We start from the raw sequence: 17,817 nt of genomic DNA, 5'->3' as shown, positions 1-17,817 counted from the left end.
CCTGCCAGGCCATACAAGCTGAACATAGACACTGTTAAATTAAAAACTTGTTGCAAAGGTCCAGAAAAATTCTACATTGAGATAAGATTGACACAGGCAGAAAATTGTGGTCTGAATGATTACGATGTAGGAGAGTTGTATTCTTGTCAAAAATCTGTTCTTATTATTAAAAGAATGATTTTGACCTTTGGGGAGATATTAATTTTGCCTCCTTATGAAAGAAAATTTGGGATGATTGCTCCAGGTCAGGCATACAACACTTGCAACGTTCACCGGCGATCTTAATTTGTTTTGACGTGTTTTGGCTGGCCACCGAGTTTTGTATTTCTTTTTTCTTCCAGATATTTGCTTGCAGTCAGTGTTGCTTGTTGGTTTGAATCCTTACTGACTTGACAGTTGAGTAGTGTGTGTACACTGTGCCCACAGGTCTCGGCATTGTTCTTCACTCCTAGGAATAATAAAAATGCCTTTCCGATACTTTAATTAGCTGATTTTGTGGCTTTTCTCTTGCATAAGACTTACGTTCTGATTTTTATTAATTTTTGAGAAAGCATTGTCAAAAATTACCACATTTATTTCGACTACTACGGTGCCATTGGCTCCTGTTATTGGACTATCTTAATGAAGAATCTAGCAATAAGATAGTTCCCATGACTGTGGCAACAAAGAAGTATTTAAATATATATATATATATATATATATATATTCTCATAAACTAATGCATTTTCAAGCTGGTCCCATGCAGGGGAATGACCTGGCCCCCCACCCTGTGTTTAGGGGTCAAGTGCAATGTCTGGGTTATGCTCTGTTATCCCATATCTCAGAATAGGGCTGCATGGGTTTATTGGGGCAGAATTTCCCCTCTTGGCATGACATGTTTAGGGCTAAGTAGCAGAATCACTTTTAATTAGCACTTGTGGCATCTAAATGTAGGCTTCAAAAATAAACTTTCTTGAACACACTTTCTAGTGACACCGCTGAAGAGACACTAAGCAGATGTGGGGATTCATGTGGGAGTTCAGGTCAGAACTAATTTACTTAGTTGAAAAATGAGGAATTGTTCCATCATTGAGCAGGTTTGAGTTAAGGACAGTGCTCCGTTGTTCAGAGTGCCTTTCACAGCTGCTTCTGACTACCAGCACGCAGACCTGTGCTGGCCTCAGTGCTGCTGTAGGATTTTCATGTGATGACACAAGCAATCTGTTTCCATCGAGAGCACTGGATTTTGGGTGCTGCTTTTTTAGAGGTTTTCATATAGTGAAGAGCCAAGCAGATTTGCTCTGCCTTCTTTTTTTTTGTACCGAAACTTTCACCAAGCAGTATGTCACATCTTAAGATCTCGGTTTGGTTTTGTTCCATTATTAAAAATGACCTGCCCAATTGTATATGCAAGTTTAGTTTGCATTGATACTTGGAAAAGCAAAGAAGAGAGTACCAGAGTTTAGAAAACAGATGCCCAAAGCCATCTGCTCCTCTGCACACGGTTATTAGACGTTCGGTCAAGGTACAACAGCAGGAACTTGGAATGGCTCTCCTCTTCAGGACTCTGCTAACTGGCATTAAAGTGAGCACAAAATGAAGCAAACATCTTGTAGGCGGCCACAAAGTTGTGCAGATTTGCAATCTGGTTTCTATAAACTCAGTGCATCTCAAAAAGCTCAGCCGTCGTTAGCCTTGGAGGAGACCCTCTTTGGAGTGATACGCAGCTGTGACCACAGAATGTGGCTCAGTTTCCTCCAGGGGCAGGATCACAGCTTATCAGGGCTGACTTAACCCAGCAGGCTCTGTGTATCTGTAGTTGGAGAGAGCCCAAAGATACAGTATAAAAAATAATGAATTATTAATATCTGGAAGACATAAGTTTAATGAATAAGTAATAAGTTGCAGGGTTTTCCTTTTCTTAGAAAAAAAAGATAGGTTGTCTGTATTCTTTTCAATTTTCCTCTCATTGAGCACTTTTCTCCTGTCATTCTTTCTACATACCCTGAGGTGCTGAAATTTAGGGTGAATCTTACAGAAACTGAGAAAGTTATAGCACTGCCGTTATGGTTGAAAGAGAGAAGGGTAGGGATCTACCCTTTTGGGAGAGGTCTAATAGTGATACTGCCAGTGGGTAGGGAGGGTCTGGGACATCACAGCTCCTGCCAGCAGCATCTCCGCCGTGTGCCTGCAGAGACATGGACACAAAGGTAATTTTCCCAGCACCATCCCTCTGCTTAACATAAAGCTAAATGTTAGGAGTGTCTCCCAAGTCTCACGCTGGTGTTTGGCTGACAGCATGAGCTGTGGAAAGCTTTTAAAAGAAGCTTTTCAGCTAGCATAGGTAGCCTGCAATAAGAGTGGAGTGGGACTTAATCGCCGGTCACCGCCGCTCTTCTGGCACTGACAGAGACCAAGCTGTTGACCTTTAGCAGGACCTGAGCTGGGCAGTGCCGAGTCCTTTTGAAAACCCCAGTCAAGAAGCAGGGTTTTGAGGTCGCCTCCTGCTTGAAGTCACGGTTTCTCTACAGTTCTGGCCAGGTTTCAACCTGGATAACTCTGCTCCACCTGCTTAAAATTCCTCCCCGCTGTTTCGCTGGCTGTGGCATTCACTGCTGCTTTGGGCCCCTCCTGTTCAGTGGTGCAGGTGGTGCAGCTATCTTTTCTCCTCCAGTTTCATGTCACCTCTTCATAAACTAATTTCAAGATCATCTGTTCCTGCGTTTATTGACCGAGCAGGCTTCTTTGCAGTTATTTCAAAGAACGTAGATGTGAAAGCTGTAAGTGCGTGCATCGCTCCATAGTTTCAAGGCACAGTAGCTTCTCTTGGTGTTCGTCTGTGCTATCCAGCAGGTTGTCTTTCCTCCATATTCCTTTTACCAGTGAGGTAAACTCCGTGCACATTAGGCTGAACTGACCCGTGTCGGCATTTCCTTGCTGGTGGTGGAGGGAAGGAAGAGCTCTCCGTGAGAGGAAGGGGACACCAGTGGGCAGCAAAGTGGTGGGATCACTTGTGTCACAGGGGAGTCCCGTGGGAATCGTGTCCTATTTTCGTGTACGCACAACAGGCAAGTCAGCAGCTGCTCAATCACCTTCCACAGGTGACTTGACACAGGGTTTTATCGGTTCATTTTCTGACCTCTTGTTGCTGTGTATTTTCCCCTCAAACTTCCAGACACAGCCTGCTCCCCTTCCTGTTCTTCCTGCTTTCTCTTCGTATTTCTTGTTTTACACTCCTTCTTGTTATGTCATTATGTTTTCATTAATGTATCCATGGCAGGGCAGCTGTTATTGTTTTGTCCCTAGTGTCGTCTTCTCCATCCAGACCTTGGAATTGGGACATTCCTGAAATCTGTGTCTTTTATGTGATTTTTAAGCAGAACTGGGTGCTTCACTTTCCCCCTTAACTGCAAGTATTTCTCTCCAAGCCGTAAAATAAATATATTTTGTACTTCTTATTCTTAAAACTGAATACAACTTACACTGCGTTTCTTTCATTGACAGATTAGCTATACAGGAGAACTGTTGCTGAAAGCCTGCCCAGGTGGACCCACCACCCTGCGAGGGCCCTCCGAGGAGGAGCTGACAGTGAGCCGCATCCCTGAGGCAGTCCATGGGGACTGTACCACATCCCCTGGGACCTGCCGACCTCTCCCTAGCTGCCCCTCCCGAGGAGAAGGACCGCCCAGGGGACCTGCTGCCTGCTAAACACCAGCCCAAAGTTGCTGCTGAAGAGAGAGCCAGCAATGGCTTCCCCTGCTCCGTGCCAGGCTCCGCAGGCGCTCGCACCTGCAGCCTGAAGCGCACCAGCACCCAGAGGCAGGAGGCGTGCTGCAAGGAGGATGCTAACCAGCAAGCTGTGCTTCTTTGCAGGCTCTCCAGCCAGGCTGTGGAGGGGTGTCTGACAGCAGTAGGGCCAGCCCCAGCGGTGGATGCGGCAGGGTGCAGGCCAGACATGATGCCAGCTCCCCAGAGCTCCCGGCAGTTCGTGCAGGGTGGCCAGGCGAAAGCAAGCCCCCTGGCGCAAGTGGAGGACTCTGCCTTGAAACCTCAGGGGACTGAGGAGCAGCCAGCTCTCCAGGTGTTGCAGTGTTCCTCTCCGGGCAGCCCGGCCAGGGGTAACGAGTCGTGTCTCACCTCTCAGGCAAGCCTTCTGCAAAGAGAGGGAAAAGAGGGGGGAGCAGAAGCTGACGCTGCTGCCTGCCAGCCCGCCTCTCCGGTGAGGGACAGGAATGCTGCCACCAACGCTGGGAAAGATCCACAGGCGGCTGTGGTGGCAAAAAGCGGGTCTGCAGGTCCTGAGCAGCTGTGTCCTGCTGATCAGACTGAGATGACGCAGAGCAGCACGGCCCCAGCCCAGCTCAGCTGTGAGGGCACACGTCCCGTATGTGATGCAGACACTGAGCCGGGGAGCTCGGGCCCGACCCAGCTCTCCAAATTCAGAGAAACAGGTACGATGACGGTTCAGTCAGAGAGCAGCTCTTTAACTCAGGAAGCAGCAAGCAGAACGTGGCGAGATGCCGAGGTTCAGGCCGTAGCTACTGTGGAGAATAAATCAGCTTCCACCAGCCCCAGCATCCTCGCTGCCTTCTTAAAAGGGAACCCTCCTCCAGAGGAGAAGGAAGAAGTGCACATCATTTACCAAGGCAGTGGGGGGCTGAGCCAGTCTGAACCTGCTAACAGCTGCTCCTCACAGCAGAAGCCCCCATGCTCTCCTGGTACAGTGTCAAAATTGACTGTTGTTACGGCTGTGGCTGCTACAGCCCAAAGCCAGCCTGTCGGGCTGCCTGCTGTCCCACCCGACGCAGCGTCCCCAGGCTCAGCAGACAATGCAGAACCCACCGTCCCCTTCTCCCCTGCAGCCGTCACCTCCCGAGGTACACCTGTGGATAATACTGAAGGGACAGGTCCAGCCAGCAGCAGTGAGGATGCTCCTGCACTGCCGACAGATGCTGCGGCCCTGTCAAAGTCAGTGCCTGCCCAGCAGCTTGCCATCAGCCCCGGTAATCAACCCGCAGCACGGTCTGCTGCCAGTGAAATAAATGTCACGGCTGCTAACAGAACTGAGAGCAAGGTGCAGTGTCTTGTGCATGACGTGGGAAGCAGCCAGTTACCTTCACTCTGTAACGTGCAGAGTGAAACCAAGCAGAATGAGGCCTTGGGTAGCTCTGAGCAAAAACCAGTGCCATGTAAGGGTGCGAACGAAGTGGAGGCGATTCCTCAATCTGGGGTAAAACCAAAAGAAGAAAACTTGATGGTGCTTGATGCCCAGGGAGGGGTAAATGCTAGCAGAGAGCCCATCAGCGGAAAGGCTTGCTCGGAGGAGGTGGGTGAGAAGGAGCAGAGCGGACGCCAGGGTGAGATGAGGCCGACTCCGACGGCCAGCAGGCAGGCTCTGCCGGTGGGAGCAGTGGCTGCTCCGAGCTGGAGCTCTGGACATGTCACCCCTCTCCTGGAGGCTTCGGCAGCTCCCCAGCAAGCCAAGGAGTCCAAGCGTGAGCTTCATGCTGCAGCTCTTCCTTCTTCGGTTCAGGCCTTGCCAAACCGCGGGGAAAACAAGAAGCAGCCCGCCTCTGCCATGGAGGCAAAGGTGCAGGTGAAGCAATCCAAGCACGTTAGAGATGTTGTCTGGGATGAGCAAGGCATGACATGGGAGGTCTACGGTGCTTCCCTCGACCCCGAGTCCTTGGGAATCGCTATCCAGAACCACTTACAGAGACAAATCCGGGAACACGAGAAACTGATCCGGGCTCAGAACAGTCAGAACCGGAAATCCATTTCCTCAGACACATCCTCAAATAAGAAACTGAAAGGGAGGCAGCATAACATATTCCAGTCCATGCTGCAGAATTTTAGGCGTCCCAACTGCTGTGTCCGACCTGCTCCGTCATCTGTGTTAGACTGAAGTGGTCCGCAGGGGTGGGTGGATATCCGCAGTGGTAGTGAGAATCCTTCCCCTCGAGTCTCAAGTCCTGCTGTTCAGTTGTGTTATTGGGGTCGCAGTGCAGCAACAGTGGAAATTATTGCCCTTTGTTTTCTGAGTAGCCACTCACTCCGTCATGCCTTCGTCATTGCCACAGCTGGTGTATTTCCACATGGTGCCCCCATCCCGTCCACTGTCAGATGAGAAGCTAGGCACTTAGCAAAAGCACAAATTTGCATTGCCACCTTGTGGCAGGGAGAACAGCATCTTCTGATAAAGCAAGAAGCAGAGGGATTATCCGGATCATTGTCGGAAATTACTGGTATTCATCACAAGGTCTTATGCAGAGGGATAGGCTGGGGGAAGCTGGATGAGGTGAAACTAAGGTTAAACAGCTGTTTAACCGAGCTGTAAAGCGAGACATCTTTCCTTATGTTTAAGTTACCCACACTGAGGCAAGTCAGTAAAAAGGTTACGAACAGTTGATGCAGTGGTGCACAGTTTTTAGGTGAGCCTGAGCGAGACAGTTCTTTTCCCCTTGAAATGGAGAATGAAGGAAAGAGTGAGGATCAGGGCTGAAGAGCTCTCTTTGGGAGAAGAAGTTGAGTAAATGGGATTTTGATGGCTGGAAGGGGAGGTGAGAGAGGAGGAGTGTGCAAGGTGTGTGCAAGCAGGCAACGCCTGCAGATGAGGCCAGCCACGAGAGGACACGCAGCCAGGTCTCCTGGCACAGTGGCACACCAGCCCAGGCTCTCAGCAGCCTCCAGAAGTGCTGAATGCTGCTCCTGTAAAACACTTTTTAAAGTAGTGTGGTTTTTTTTTCTGTCTCTAGAGATGCACGGTGATGTTTTAATGTAGGAGCAGGCTGTGCTGTGCACCTAGGTCCATGAGCCTACATGTCTACTGTGTTACACTGCTCTGACTTTTTAAGCCCTTATCTGAATCTGCTCCTTTTTTTTTTCTTCAGTATATTGGTGCTTTTCTCACTGCCTTTCATAAACTTAATACCATTTATTTAGCCTGTGCATATCTTGTTTTACCAAATGTTCTCTATATTATAAATAGTTGTATTGTTAACTTGAAACATTTACTTTACAGAAGTATTGAAATCTTGAGACAATCTTTACTGTATTTCTAATGTTAGAGAAGTTGTAGCATCTGCCAATAAAAGGTAGCTTAGTGACTGTTTCTCCAGAAGTGTGATATACAATAATGTCTCAAATGTACGTTAGTCACATTTCTCAGCTTAACAACATTTTTCAACCTGGGAAATGTTTCTCACTAGCTTTTCATTCTGTCCACTAGTGTTTATGGTAGGCTGGGGAACTCCTGCAGTGTACAGAAAGTTTATTTTTCAATCCTGCAAAGCACCAGGGATTGGGATATTGTAATCCTGCCGAGTGCTAAGTTAAATAGGAGTTACTTTTATTTCATTAAAGATTTTTCATAAATCATAATGATAATTTATTTCTGTCTGTAGTACCACACACCCGACTTCCTCTGTAGATCTTACAACACAGTGTAAACAAACACGGATATCCTTTCTTTTTTCTTTTCCTATGAAGCAGCTGTGAGGTGGTCCACTTGTATTTAGGAGGCCAGACTTTTTGAGTGTATTGACTGCCAAGCTTTCAAAGCAGCTGTTTCAGGGCAATTTTTTTCCCCAGTTAGGAGGTAAAATACTGTAAGGTTTCTTTAATGGACAATATTTCAACCTACTTCAATGAAAGTTGTTACCCCTATGTTTGGTACTCCTAATTGACTCCTAATTTTCCTCTGGTTTATATTTGGAGTTTTATGGCACCTCCTCATTCCATGTCTGTACATTATTTCAAGTTGTCTGCCACTTGATGCTGAACTGGTGAATCTGAAATACCATATCAGATAGTGTCTTCCCATGTCTGCCTACTAGGAGGAAAGTCTCCCGTCTTTTTTTTTGTTAGTACTGCTGTTTCCATTACCTTCCTAGCAGTGTCTGAGATGTGAGTTTCCTGTGAAATTTTGTGTGGGATTAATATCGGCAGCATCATTAGGTAAGGTTAGTTGACAAGTTCGGTGTCTCTTATCACGTTGTGTCTGTGTCAACCATGAAGAGGTTCCCAGAGTTTTCTGTGGTGTTTGCTGTCTCCTGTCCAGGTCCAAGGCTTCGCGCAGCTCCTTCCTACACCTTCACCTCCCTTCTGCCAGCTCCCTCTTTAGCTGCTGCCCAGCCTGTCCTCCTGTGAAACCGTGTCCCTTGACTGAGCTCGCATCCCTCCCTCCACTGCCCTCCTCATTGCCAGCTTGCTCTGAATTGTCCCTTTACAAATGTGTCTGGTCTGAATATATAAATGGATTGTCATATTCTTCCCGAGGAGAATAAATGGATATCATGCACTCAGCAATTTCCATGAACTTTATCCTTTAGCTCAAGCGCTCCTAAATGTTTCTACAATATGGGTATGAAAGGCTTTATGGAGGCCAAACTGGACTTAGCAATGAGTGAGCACTGCAATTAACACTTCTTCACGAGGAACCAGAGATCTCCAGGTACCCTGCAGCTGCTCCCAGCTGCAAGTCTGCACCAGCTGGTCCACTCCCACCAACCTTTCTTCCAGGGAAATTTCACCAATACTGATGTACAGCAAAACACTGGTGGGTAGATTACCAACTGGATGCATCTAAATAACTGCATGGGCATAGCTGGATACACCACGGTGCTCAGCAGAGTGTTGTGGTTTTGTGTTCTGTGAAAATACTCACGCACAGACAACCTGCAACACGTCAGCAACAAGGTCTTGTGGGCACAGAGCTCCTGCAGGTGTGCATTCACAGCCAAGCAATATTGTGCCAAAAACACACAAAAAATGAGTCAGTAATCACCAGCACACCTCATGTGAAATATTTTATTTTTTCACTTTGCCCTGTTAGTGCAGACTGTAGGCAACCTGCTAGCTTTCCACTGGAAATTTGTGCTTTCTCGTGCATACAATGTTTAGACGATTTATGTGAATCCTTGGAGGGATGATGCATGTTTCACCAGAAGGAAAACATGTTTTGAGTAGCAATTAGCAAATATGTGTGTGAATAGTTCTTTAGCAGCCAAGAAAGACTGTTCTCATCAGTGTCAAAAATAGAAGTTACTGTATGGCAGAGGACAGGGGGAGGTGATCCATGTGCCTTCATCCTCTTCTTTTTCCCTGCCCTGTGAGTCAGCACCACAGAGTGTTGGTTCAATGGTTAACAACCCAGGAAATCAATTTGGGATAATAAAAAGAGGGCTCAAAACAGAAGTTACTTTGTCATTCCCAAGAGTAAATCTGTTCGAGGAAAAATAAAAACAAAGGAACTGTGTTGCAGCCCGGACAGCTGAAGTAACTCGGTGTGTTGGAAGCTTCAAAAAATCAAAATTCAGTTTGGTGGAAGATGAGAAATTGTGGAAACAAGCTTATTGTCAGAGAAACTCTGTCAGTGCATCTTCTGGGGAGATTGGTGTGGCCAGGACCAAAACCAGAACAGTTAATAGGAATGCAAATCTATATTTCAGTGTTTCCAATATGAATTGAAGGAGAGACTTGTTGCAGGCAGTTTGCAGCATGGCCCCAGATTTCATGTGGGCTCAGAAAAAAATAAAAAAAATAAAAAATAAAAAGTGAGGAAAGATCTGGAGACAAGGAGGAAAATACCTGTCTTCCCTATTTCAGATGTAGGAAACCTCCCTTTGAAAGCATAGGAAAGAATTGCTGAGAAAAATGAGGAAGAAAGGACCAAATGAAAAACAAAACATAGGTGATATAGGTTCTTCATGAGGATATTTCTACTCCTATGTCCATAAAGCCACTGTTTTACTAAATTTTTGCAGTTGTCCCCATTTGTTCATTCTGACCTCACACATTTTTCATGTTCTTGGTGACCCATGTTTTTTAGGAAAATGAACATTTCTGAAGGCTGTATATTTTGCTGGTGTGCATAGATATATCCAAATACAATTCAACAAAACTGATCTGATAAACTAGCTGGTGATACCAGTAGGTGAACAGCCTCAGTTTATTACCACTACTGTCGCATAAGAGCTTGTAAAATGCATTGTTTGGAGAAGTACCTTCAAGGGATTCAGAAAAAGTGAATATATGCTCTAAAGATAATGCTAAGTTTTGTCTTGAAAGTCATGACTGCTTTGAAATGTTAAAGTTGGAAGCGGAAATGCAAATGAAAACTAGTGTTGAAGTTGAAGGGAGATTCCTTTGTGATGCTATTGGTTTTCAGTTTGGAAATTTGGTGGAATCTACCACATCAGCATTTTATTACGTAGCGCAGTTTGTATAAACATAAAAGTAAAATTTGTATTAGTTTATTAGGCTGATTTTCCATTGCCTTATTCCATGGCTATCTCTTTACACCTTTTAAAAATGAATGCAGAAGGTTACCAAGGAAGAGTAAACCTTTCACAGGCAGCTTATGGAGATGGTGGCTCTGAATGAGAGAACTGTTCATCAAGCTCCATGGACTGGAGTAATACAAAGCCTCTTGTAACCTTTTTTTTTTTTTCCTGTTTTAGTAGCATCTCAGACTTTGCTCATTTATTTTTTTTAGTCACTGTGTGATGCTTCTATGAGTGGTCAGTGTTTTCACAGTCATCCCAAAGGTATGCAGATAGATTCCTATCCAAATGCTGCACACTACCAAATATCTCTGGAGTTGCGGGATGCTACAGTGGCCCATGAGCCTGAAGGTCAGTTTCTGTACATTAAAATGGCTGAAATGTTCTCTTAGGGGCCTAAATTTCATTATTTCACCTGAGTTAGTATAGATATTTAGAAGACAGAATGAAGTATAACAGCTGAACTGATCTGAACTGAAATGAACACCATTCATTTCTTTGAAGCGCTGATATTTATTAATTTATCTGCTGTGTGCTTTTCTGAGCAGCTCTTCCTTCCCGGTATTTATAACAAGGATTTTGAATCAAATCCTGGCAAGGAATATTTTCTGATGTGAAACTTATCCTTCATCATTCGGGCTTTTTTAACGAAGAAACTGATGGAGTCCAAACACACAAAGAGGAAATATTTTTTCCTCTAGGAAGAAGTTTGCTGTAGGTCAGCCTGTGTGTGCGCACATGTGCCTGTACATGTTTAGAAGGGCTGTACATGTGTGCAGGTCTCATGCATTACTCACACTCTAAAATATTTTCCCTTTCCCCTTTCTGACTGAATGCTGGAGGCTCAGCATTTTCTACAACTTTGTGGCAAGTTTAGATTATTCTTCAGTAGACACACAAGGATTTTATATTTATTTGGTCTCTAAAAAAAATCCCACTGCTCTCGCTAAAATAAAAGAGTTGGCCAACCTCTGTGTCTAGACTGTCAACAGAAAGCACAGTGGCTGGATGTACAGAGATACACACTGACTCCAGAACTGTGTGGATATCCACACTTAGTATATACAAATGGGTTTCTGCACAAAGACTGATAGCAGATGGGTGATAGCAAGCATATGAGCTCATTAGGGACAGAATCACATGAACCAAGTCCTTCTTGATGTACTAGACCTTGAGGTTTTGTTAGGTTTCTGCTGAGACTGACAACCTCTGGAGTAGAAAAGCAAAGTCTCCAGCAGTTGTGTGCTGCAGAATCCAAGACTCTTGAGATGCTTCTTAGCAGCTCAGTAGCTCATCTAGCTGATTCATCTGTTAGAGGGTTCTCCCCAAAACACATCCTCTAGCTCAGTTCACAATACGTAGTTTTAAGTACATTAAACCTAAGTTTAGACACTGACCTGAGGAGTTTCAGTAGCAGGGAAGAGAAAGATCCAAGTGGTAATGGTACATAAAATCAAGCCTCAAGCCTGAAGTTAAGGTCTCAGTAGCACACTGGAAAGTGATGGGAGTTTGTACCCAGAGCTAAAGGGAGAGAGGGTGGATGACCTCTGAATTCCTGGCTGTTGCAAGCACCATAAAAATGATGGCCATAAATCAGTCAGCAGAAGAAGAAAACCAATTTTGGAGCTTCTAATGATGACTAATATTATTGTGGCTTTATTATTTTTATAGTTATACTGACTGAATGTAATGTACTGTACAAAGTAAAGCTAGTTTTAGGCTTCCAGATGTACTGTAGCATTTATTCAAGACATACCAACAGAAGTTTGCATGTGAAGAAGTCTTACAATGATATAAAGCAATGTTACCCACCTGATTGACTTCCTAAGGAATTTAATGTTTTGCTGTTTTACATCTTCTGGTTTCCATGCTGAGTACAATAAAATTAACACTGTCTTAATTATTCTGGGTCTCTGTTTGTAGGGTGAAAAGGGCAGGATTTTAGGTTTGTAGTGACACTGTCTAGTAAATTGTCATCCCCCACATCTAACGCTCATGCACAACATGCACCAGGTGGTGTGAGGTGAGGTGCTGGTAGTATCAGCTTCAGAATAACTTTGAACCCTCTTCTGCCCCTAAAGGAAACAAGTTTTATATCATGGTACAAATGAGCATAACAGACAATGGCAGAGTAGTATTTTGGTCTGATGCTGTTACAGGTGTAGTATTTCAACATGCCTGTCTCCTACTGGAGGACACAACTACCCTACCTAGGCTTACTCTACTATGGCTATGGCTTGGGGAATATGGGAAATCATTTCCTACCTTCCTACATTGCCACACTCAGAGAGGTGAGAGGAGTAAAATAGGTCCTGAGCAAATGTGGTTACACAGTGGCTCTGCTGCTGGGGAAACTCTGGCTTTCCTCCCAAAGTTGGAGCTCTCTTTCCCAAAATAATTATTAGTTATTTCCTTAAGTGTGTTTCTATACTCATTGTACCTTGTGGTTGGCTATGAGGGTTCAGGCTACTTCAGCTAAGTGCTCAGTGTTTTGGGCAATCACACAGGGTAATTTATTAATGAGCTTTGCTGGATTCCTTGTCATATGGTTCAGGTTCCTGCATGCCAGTAGCTGCCAAAGATTAGTCTTGAATCCAAACTGCCAGAAGCATGGTGTTCCCCTGCATTGGTGGGTCCGTTCAGCTGCATACTGCAATTGAGAGTCTTCCTTTCCAGGCAGGAAAACCTCTGAGAGCTCTTCCTACTTCATCCATGTAGTCTCACTGCAGCAAGGAAAAATCCTAGAGATCCCCTGCCCAGCAAAAAAACTGACCAGTGCTCAATTCTGCAAAAGAAAGAGAGTTAGCATCCTATCAAACCAGTCATCGGCAGTGCACCGTTTCCATCTGACACAGATTTTATACTATATAACATAGCAGTGAGATAGTGCCCGCATGTATAAAGAATAAATATGGCTTCTTGTTCGTGTATAAATTGATTTACTGAGTACATGAGGTTTCCTACCAGCAACACTACAACCCAGGATATCTGCTTAGCTTCTTTAACCTGGTGAGGAAACTGAAATGCCTTCAGAGATTCAAATGCTATCGAAACCACTCTGCAGTAAGTGGCAGAATTGTGAGTGGAGACCTTAAGACTCCCTCATCAAATTCCAAATTGCTCGTTTGAGAACCATAAATTGCTATTTTCACAAACCAATGTTTTAAAATGTAGGCACTTAAATCTGCAGCTTAGTATTTAGATAAATATGGCCTAATTTGTGAGAAGTATAGAGTGTTCTTTTCTCCTGCTGAGGTCAGGTCATGGAGACCTGTGGACACTTGATGTCTCTGCAAAGAAAGCCACTGTTAATTAGACACCTATACCCACTACTGTAGTAGGTAAGTATTAGTAGTAGCCAACTATGAATAATAATGACAGTCTGCATGTTTGGACTGACAGAAAGATCCCAGCACAAGTCAGGAAATGGTAATGTATGCATTATTGTTCGTATTTCAGCAGTGCTTGTATGAGTGAGGGTCCAGCTGCTTGCATGGCAGAGCACCCAGTTCAATAAAGCATCGTCCTTTGCACTTACAATAGTCAAACTAGGTGGGCCCAGCAACTTGGGAGTGTGGTTGCCAGCCAGCAAAGGAATTTGCCTTTGTTGTTCCATCTTAGTGATGAATTAACTTTAAAAAGATAAAAATAAAATGTTTTCTAACAGCCTGCAGTGGACTGCAGCACAAGGAACGGATTTGGGTCACTCAAGCTGAGGTTCTGCTTTAATTCCATAATTCTCTTTATTTCTTTTCCTAATTAGAAACTTGCTCATGGCAGTGCCTTTTCTATAAACCCACTTATATAACATCAGAAAGGTATAAGCTACTACTGGGCTATCAATTAATGAGACAAATTGCTTAGGTTTCAGTAAGTCTAAAACAAAGGGAGAAGCCTCTGTACAGGTACTAGACCCATGCACTGTGTTACTTGTCCTCCTGAAATGCCTGGGCCCCATTAAGTTACGAGTGCTTCGAGCAGAGCCTTGTGGACAGGCTCCTCTGATGTTCCCCGGCTCTGCACCTTCAGCAGAGAATGAATAGGAAATAAACGGGGCTGACAGTTGCTCAAGTTGCTTCTGAATGTCTCCCCTACCCTACCCAATGTGACCATCATATCTTTATTTATACCAGCTATATAAAGAGAAACGCTGGCTAAGAAAGCTGAGATCTATAGCATAATTTTACGCAAGACAGTGTAACCAGAGGAGTCCTACAAAATGACTAAAAATGTAAATGCATTACAGCTCCAGTTTTGGTTAACGTGGTCTTTTTTATGGGTTTATCTCCTTGCCTTTATTGACATTGCTCCACATGCTTACATACTTCTCTACTGGGAAAGTTTTCCTGGTATTCACCCTAGCTTCCCTGTCATACAGCTTATGATATAGCAGTCTACACCTCCTTCATCCGCCCATCTTAAGCAGTGCTTTCTCTCTCCTCTCAACCTCACGGACCACCTTGAATCAGTCAATGCTGAAGGACAGTTTGGCGGGGTGAAGTAACTCACAGCTGCACGGCTCTCTCTCATGCCAGCTCTCCGTCATCTGTTTTTCACTGCTTGGATGTTGCTGTGAGTGATACCAGCAACTGTGATGGATTTTCTTAATGTGGTTTCTTGTGCTTTGGGTCGTGTCCTGAGGTCACCAAACTGAGTGCAAGCAATGCAGCCAGGATGTGGCTTCTGCTCCTCAGAAAGGCAGTGGGTGAGCAGCCTTTTTCCTGTCTGCCACTCACTTCTCACATCTCCCTCTTCCCTTGTAAAGCCAAAGCCAGCTTCTCTGGCCTGTTCCCCCATGGCAGCACAGATGGAGCACAAAGCAGTCACATTTTCTCCACTGGATGTTTCCCTAAGAAGGAAGACTTCACACTAGCACAGAGCTGCAGTAACTGTCTCATAGCGGCCACTGCTTCGCTTGCAGAGAGATAATCTGTCCAGTTTCTTCCGTGCATTTTTTTCTCACCTGGTTGGAATAGCTATTGCAAACTAATTGATGACAGTGTGGACAATGGCCTACAATACTGAGAACAGTCCCTAAATGGTCCTAATCTCTTTTGATACAAAAGCTGGAGCTTCCATAGAACCTACTCCCTGACAAAAAAAAAAAAAAAAAGTCACAGCTTTTTTTAAACTCGCTACAGATGCGGGGGCCGAAGCTGATCCCTTCTGTCTCTAGTGCAGGTTGAAGAAGAATAATAAACTAAAAACAATATTTGTGCAACCTGATCTAGTAGAAGGTGTCCCTGCCCATGGAGGTTGGAACTAGAGGGCCTTTAAGGTCGCTTCCAACCCAGGCTGTTCAATGATTCAATGATTTAAGCCTCTATGAACTGGGACCCACTTCTCTGTATTATTCACCTAAGCACATACAGAGGTACATTGCTATTGCCTGGTGGTCTGTGCTGACTGCACACTTCTCTACTATTGCAAAGCATCCAATATCAGCTCCAGAAAAAAGCTTCATACTTCTTTAATTTGTTTTGCAAGCTTTGCTTGAATAAATTATTTGGGTCTTTCAATGTTGTGGCTTATTTCCTTAGAAGGGCCTATACTTAATAAACAAAATCTGATCACTTTTCCAGATACTAGGAAGAAAAAGATGTTTGGTTCTAGTGTTCCTGTCTGAGAGTGTGTCATGTTCAGCAGGAAATCGGGACATTTCCTGATTCCTGAATCAGAGCAGAGATTTGTTTGGAGAGAAAGGTCTCTCCAAACAAGAGAAAGAGGAAGCTCTATATTAAAGAAAAAGATCTGTAGGAGAAGGGGTGGGCTGATCTTAGATACTTCTTTTCCTGGGGTGTTCCACATCTTTCTGGGTGAATAAATTTCTCTTGCAGAGTCACTTCACCGCTGTTAAAACAGTTCAGTTTGATTTTCAAAAATCAAGTGACGTGCTTTCCAAAGGGCTGTAGTATGTGGGTGAAAATCACAGAATCATAGAATATCCTGAGTTGGAAGGGACCCACAAGGATCATCAAGTCCAACTCCTGGCTCTACACAGAACCACTCAAAAATCAGATCGTATGTCTGAGAGCATTGTCCCAAACACTCCTTAAACTCCAGCAGGCTCGGTGCTGTGACCACGGCCCTGGGGAGCCTGTCCCAGTGCCCAACCACCCTCTGGGTGCAGAACCACCCTCCCCTGTCCCAGCTCCATGCCGTTCCCTCGGGTCCTGTCGCTGTCCCCAGAGAGCAGAGCTCAGCGCCTGCCCCTCCGCTCCCCTCGTGAGGGAGCTGCAGGCCGCCATGAGGCCTCCCCTCGGCCTGCTCTGCTCTGGGCTGAACAAACCAAGGGGCCTCAGGCACTCCTTGCCCTCTAGACCCTTCAACATCTTTGTAGCCCTCCTTTGGACACTCTCTAACAGTCATACATCCTTCTTACATTGTGATGTTCAAAATTGCACGCAGTACTTGAGGTGAGGCCTCACCAGTGCAATAGCTCATTGACAGAAATGGGTGGGAGAAAGGGCAACAGCTTACATCTGCACCTGGGCTAAAAGGGATTTTCTGCTATGTAATTCATGGTAACACAACAAATGTAGTGAGCTGATCCTCCAGCAAATGGACAAAGTTGCTGGTTGCTTGTGTTCCTGCAGCATCTAGCAGCTGGATTTAAGGAGTTACTTTGATAGAAAACCATTGCTGGTTAGAGTCAGGGCAGACATTTATGTTTTGTTATATGTAAATGGAAGCAGGTGTGTTTTTTTTTTTTTTTTCTTGCATCTGGAGAAAGGGAGGTGAAATCAAGCTAAAGGATAGGAAGGAGTTTGCAGTGACAGCTGAGTAGTGATTACATTGCCAAAAGCAAGAGCCTAGAGAAGGTTGATATAGATACAATGAGCTGTAGCAGAGATCTAGGTATAAAAGTGGGCAAGGGTCCCTCTCAGAAGAGACGTCAAAGTGTCCAGTGATGGCTTGATAAGATTGCTCACCCAGTAGGACAGTTCAGAGGCTCAGGGGAGCTGCAAGCAATGAGAGACATGGAATCCTTGCCTGTGTGGTAACCGTATTTAAGGTTAGTCCAAAGGGTTGTGAAACCTGAAGCTGGTGGGTAGGGAACCTGTAGGGCCTGGGTTGAAAGGAAGGACCCAGAGGTAAGGAACCACGCTTCCTGGAGTGCCTTGTGTATTTATTGCATAGCAAGGAAAAGGTGCAGCTTCTGTGGGAGACCTTGATTCTTTAAGAAAGTAAAGAAATTTGGGATGCTGCACTGGATTTGTGGTTCTTGGTTTGCAAGAACAGGCAGGGTTAGAGCCATATAAAAGAAGAACATAAAGGAGCTAAGCCTGCGGCATGTTTCTGTCCTCCCACCATCCAGGGAAGCCCAGGGAGTGCAAAAAGGCACTACTGTCTGGACTTAACAGAGGGGCACACAAAACCCTGTAAGGCCAGGATTTCCCCTAGAAGTCTTATTGCTGCCCTCTCTTTTCATGCCAAGAGACACATAGCTGCAGAAAGAAATATGAAGTTCTTGTTAGACACTTTATTGTAAGTCTGCATTGATTTTAGTGGGAAAAATTATGTCAGCTGGGTTTTGATAGATAGAAACGGCAGA

At 44.9% G+C, this 17,817-nt stretch overlaps 1 protein-coding gene across 3 annotated transcripts in view; it reads left to right on the top strand.

The window, feature by feature from the left end:
• GPRIN3 (GPRIN family member 3) overlaps positions 1-12,162 on the top strand; it is a 34,927-nt gene extending 22,765 nt beyond the window's left edge. For all 3 annotated transcript variants that reach the window (XM_048052139.2, XM_048052140.2, XM_048052141.2), the window contains exon 2: positions 3,484-12,162. In XM_048052139.2, coding sequence (XP_047908096.2) covers positions 3,593-5,884 — 2,292 coding nt within the window. In that variant the 5' untranslated portion in view covers positions 3,484-3,592 and the 3' untranslated portion in view covers positions 5,885-12,162. The remainder of the gene's footprint in view (positions 1-3,483) is intronic.
• The last annotated feature ends 5,655 nt before the right edge of the window (positions 12,163-17,817 follow it).

The sequence above is a fragment of the Anser cygnoides genome, chromosome 4, assembly GCF_040182565.1.
Source record: "Anser cygnoides isolate HZ-2024a breed goose chromosome 4, Taihu_goose_T2T_genome, whole genome shotgun sequence".
Taxonomy (NCBI): domain Eukaryota; kingdom Metazoa; phylum Chordata; class Aves; order Anseriformes; family Anatidae; genus Anser; species Anser cygnoides.
The sequence above is the reverse complement of the archived record's forward strand: the minus strand, read 5'-3'. Positions and strand labels throughout refer to the sequence as shown.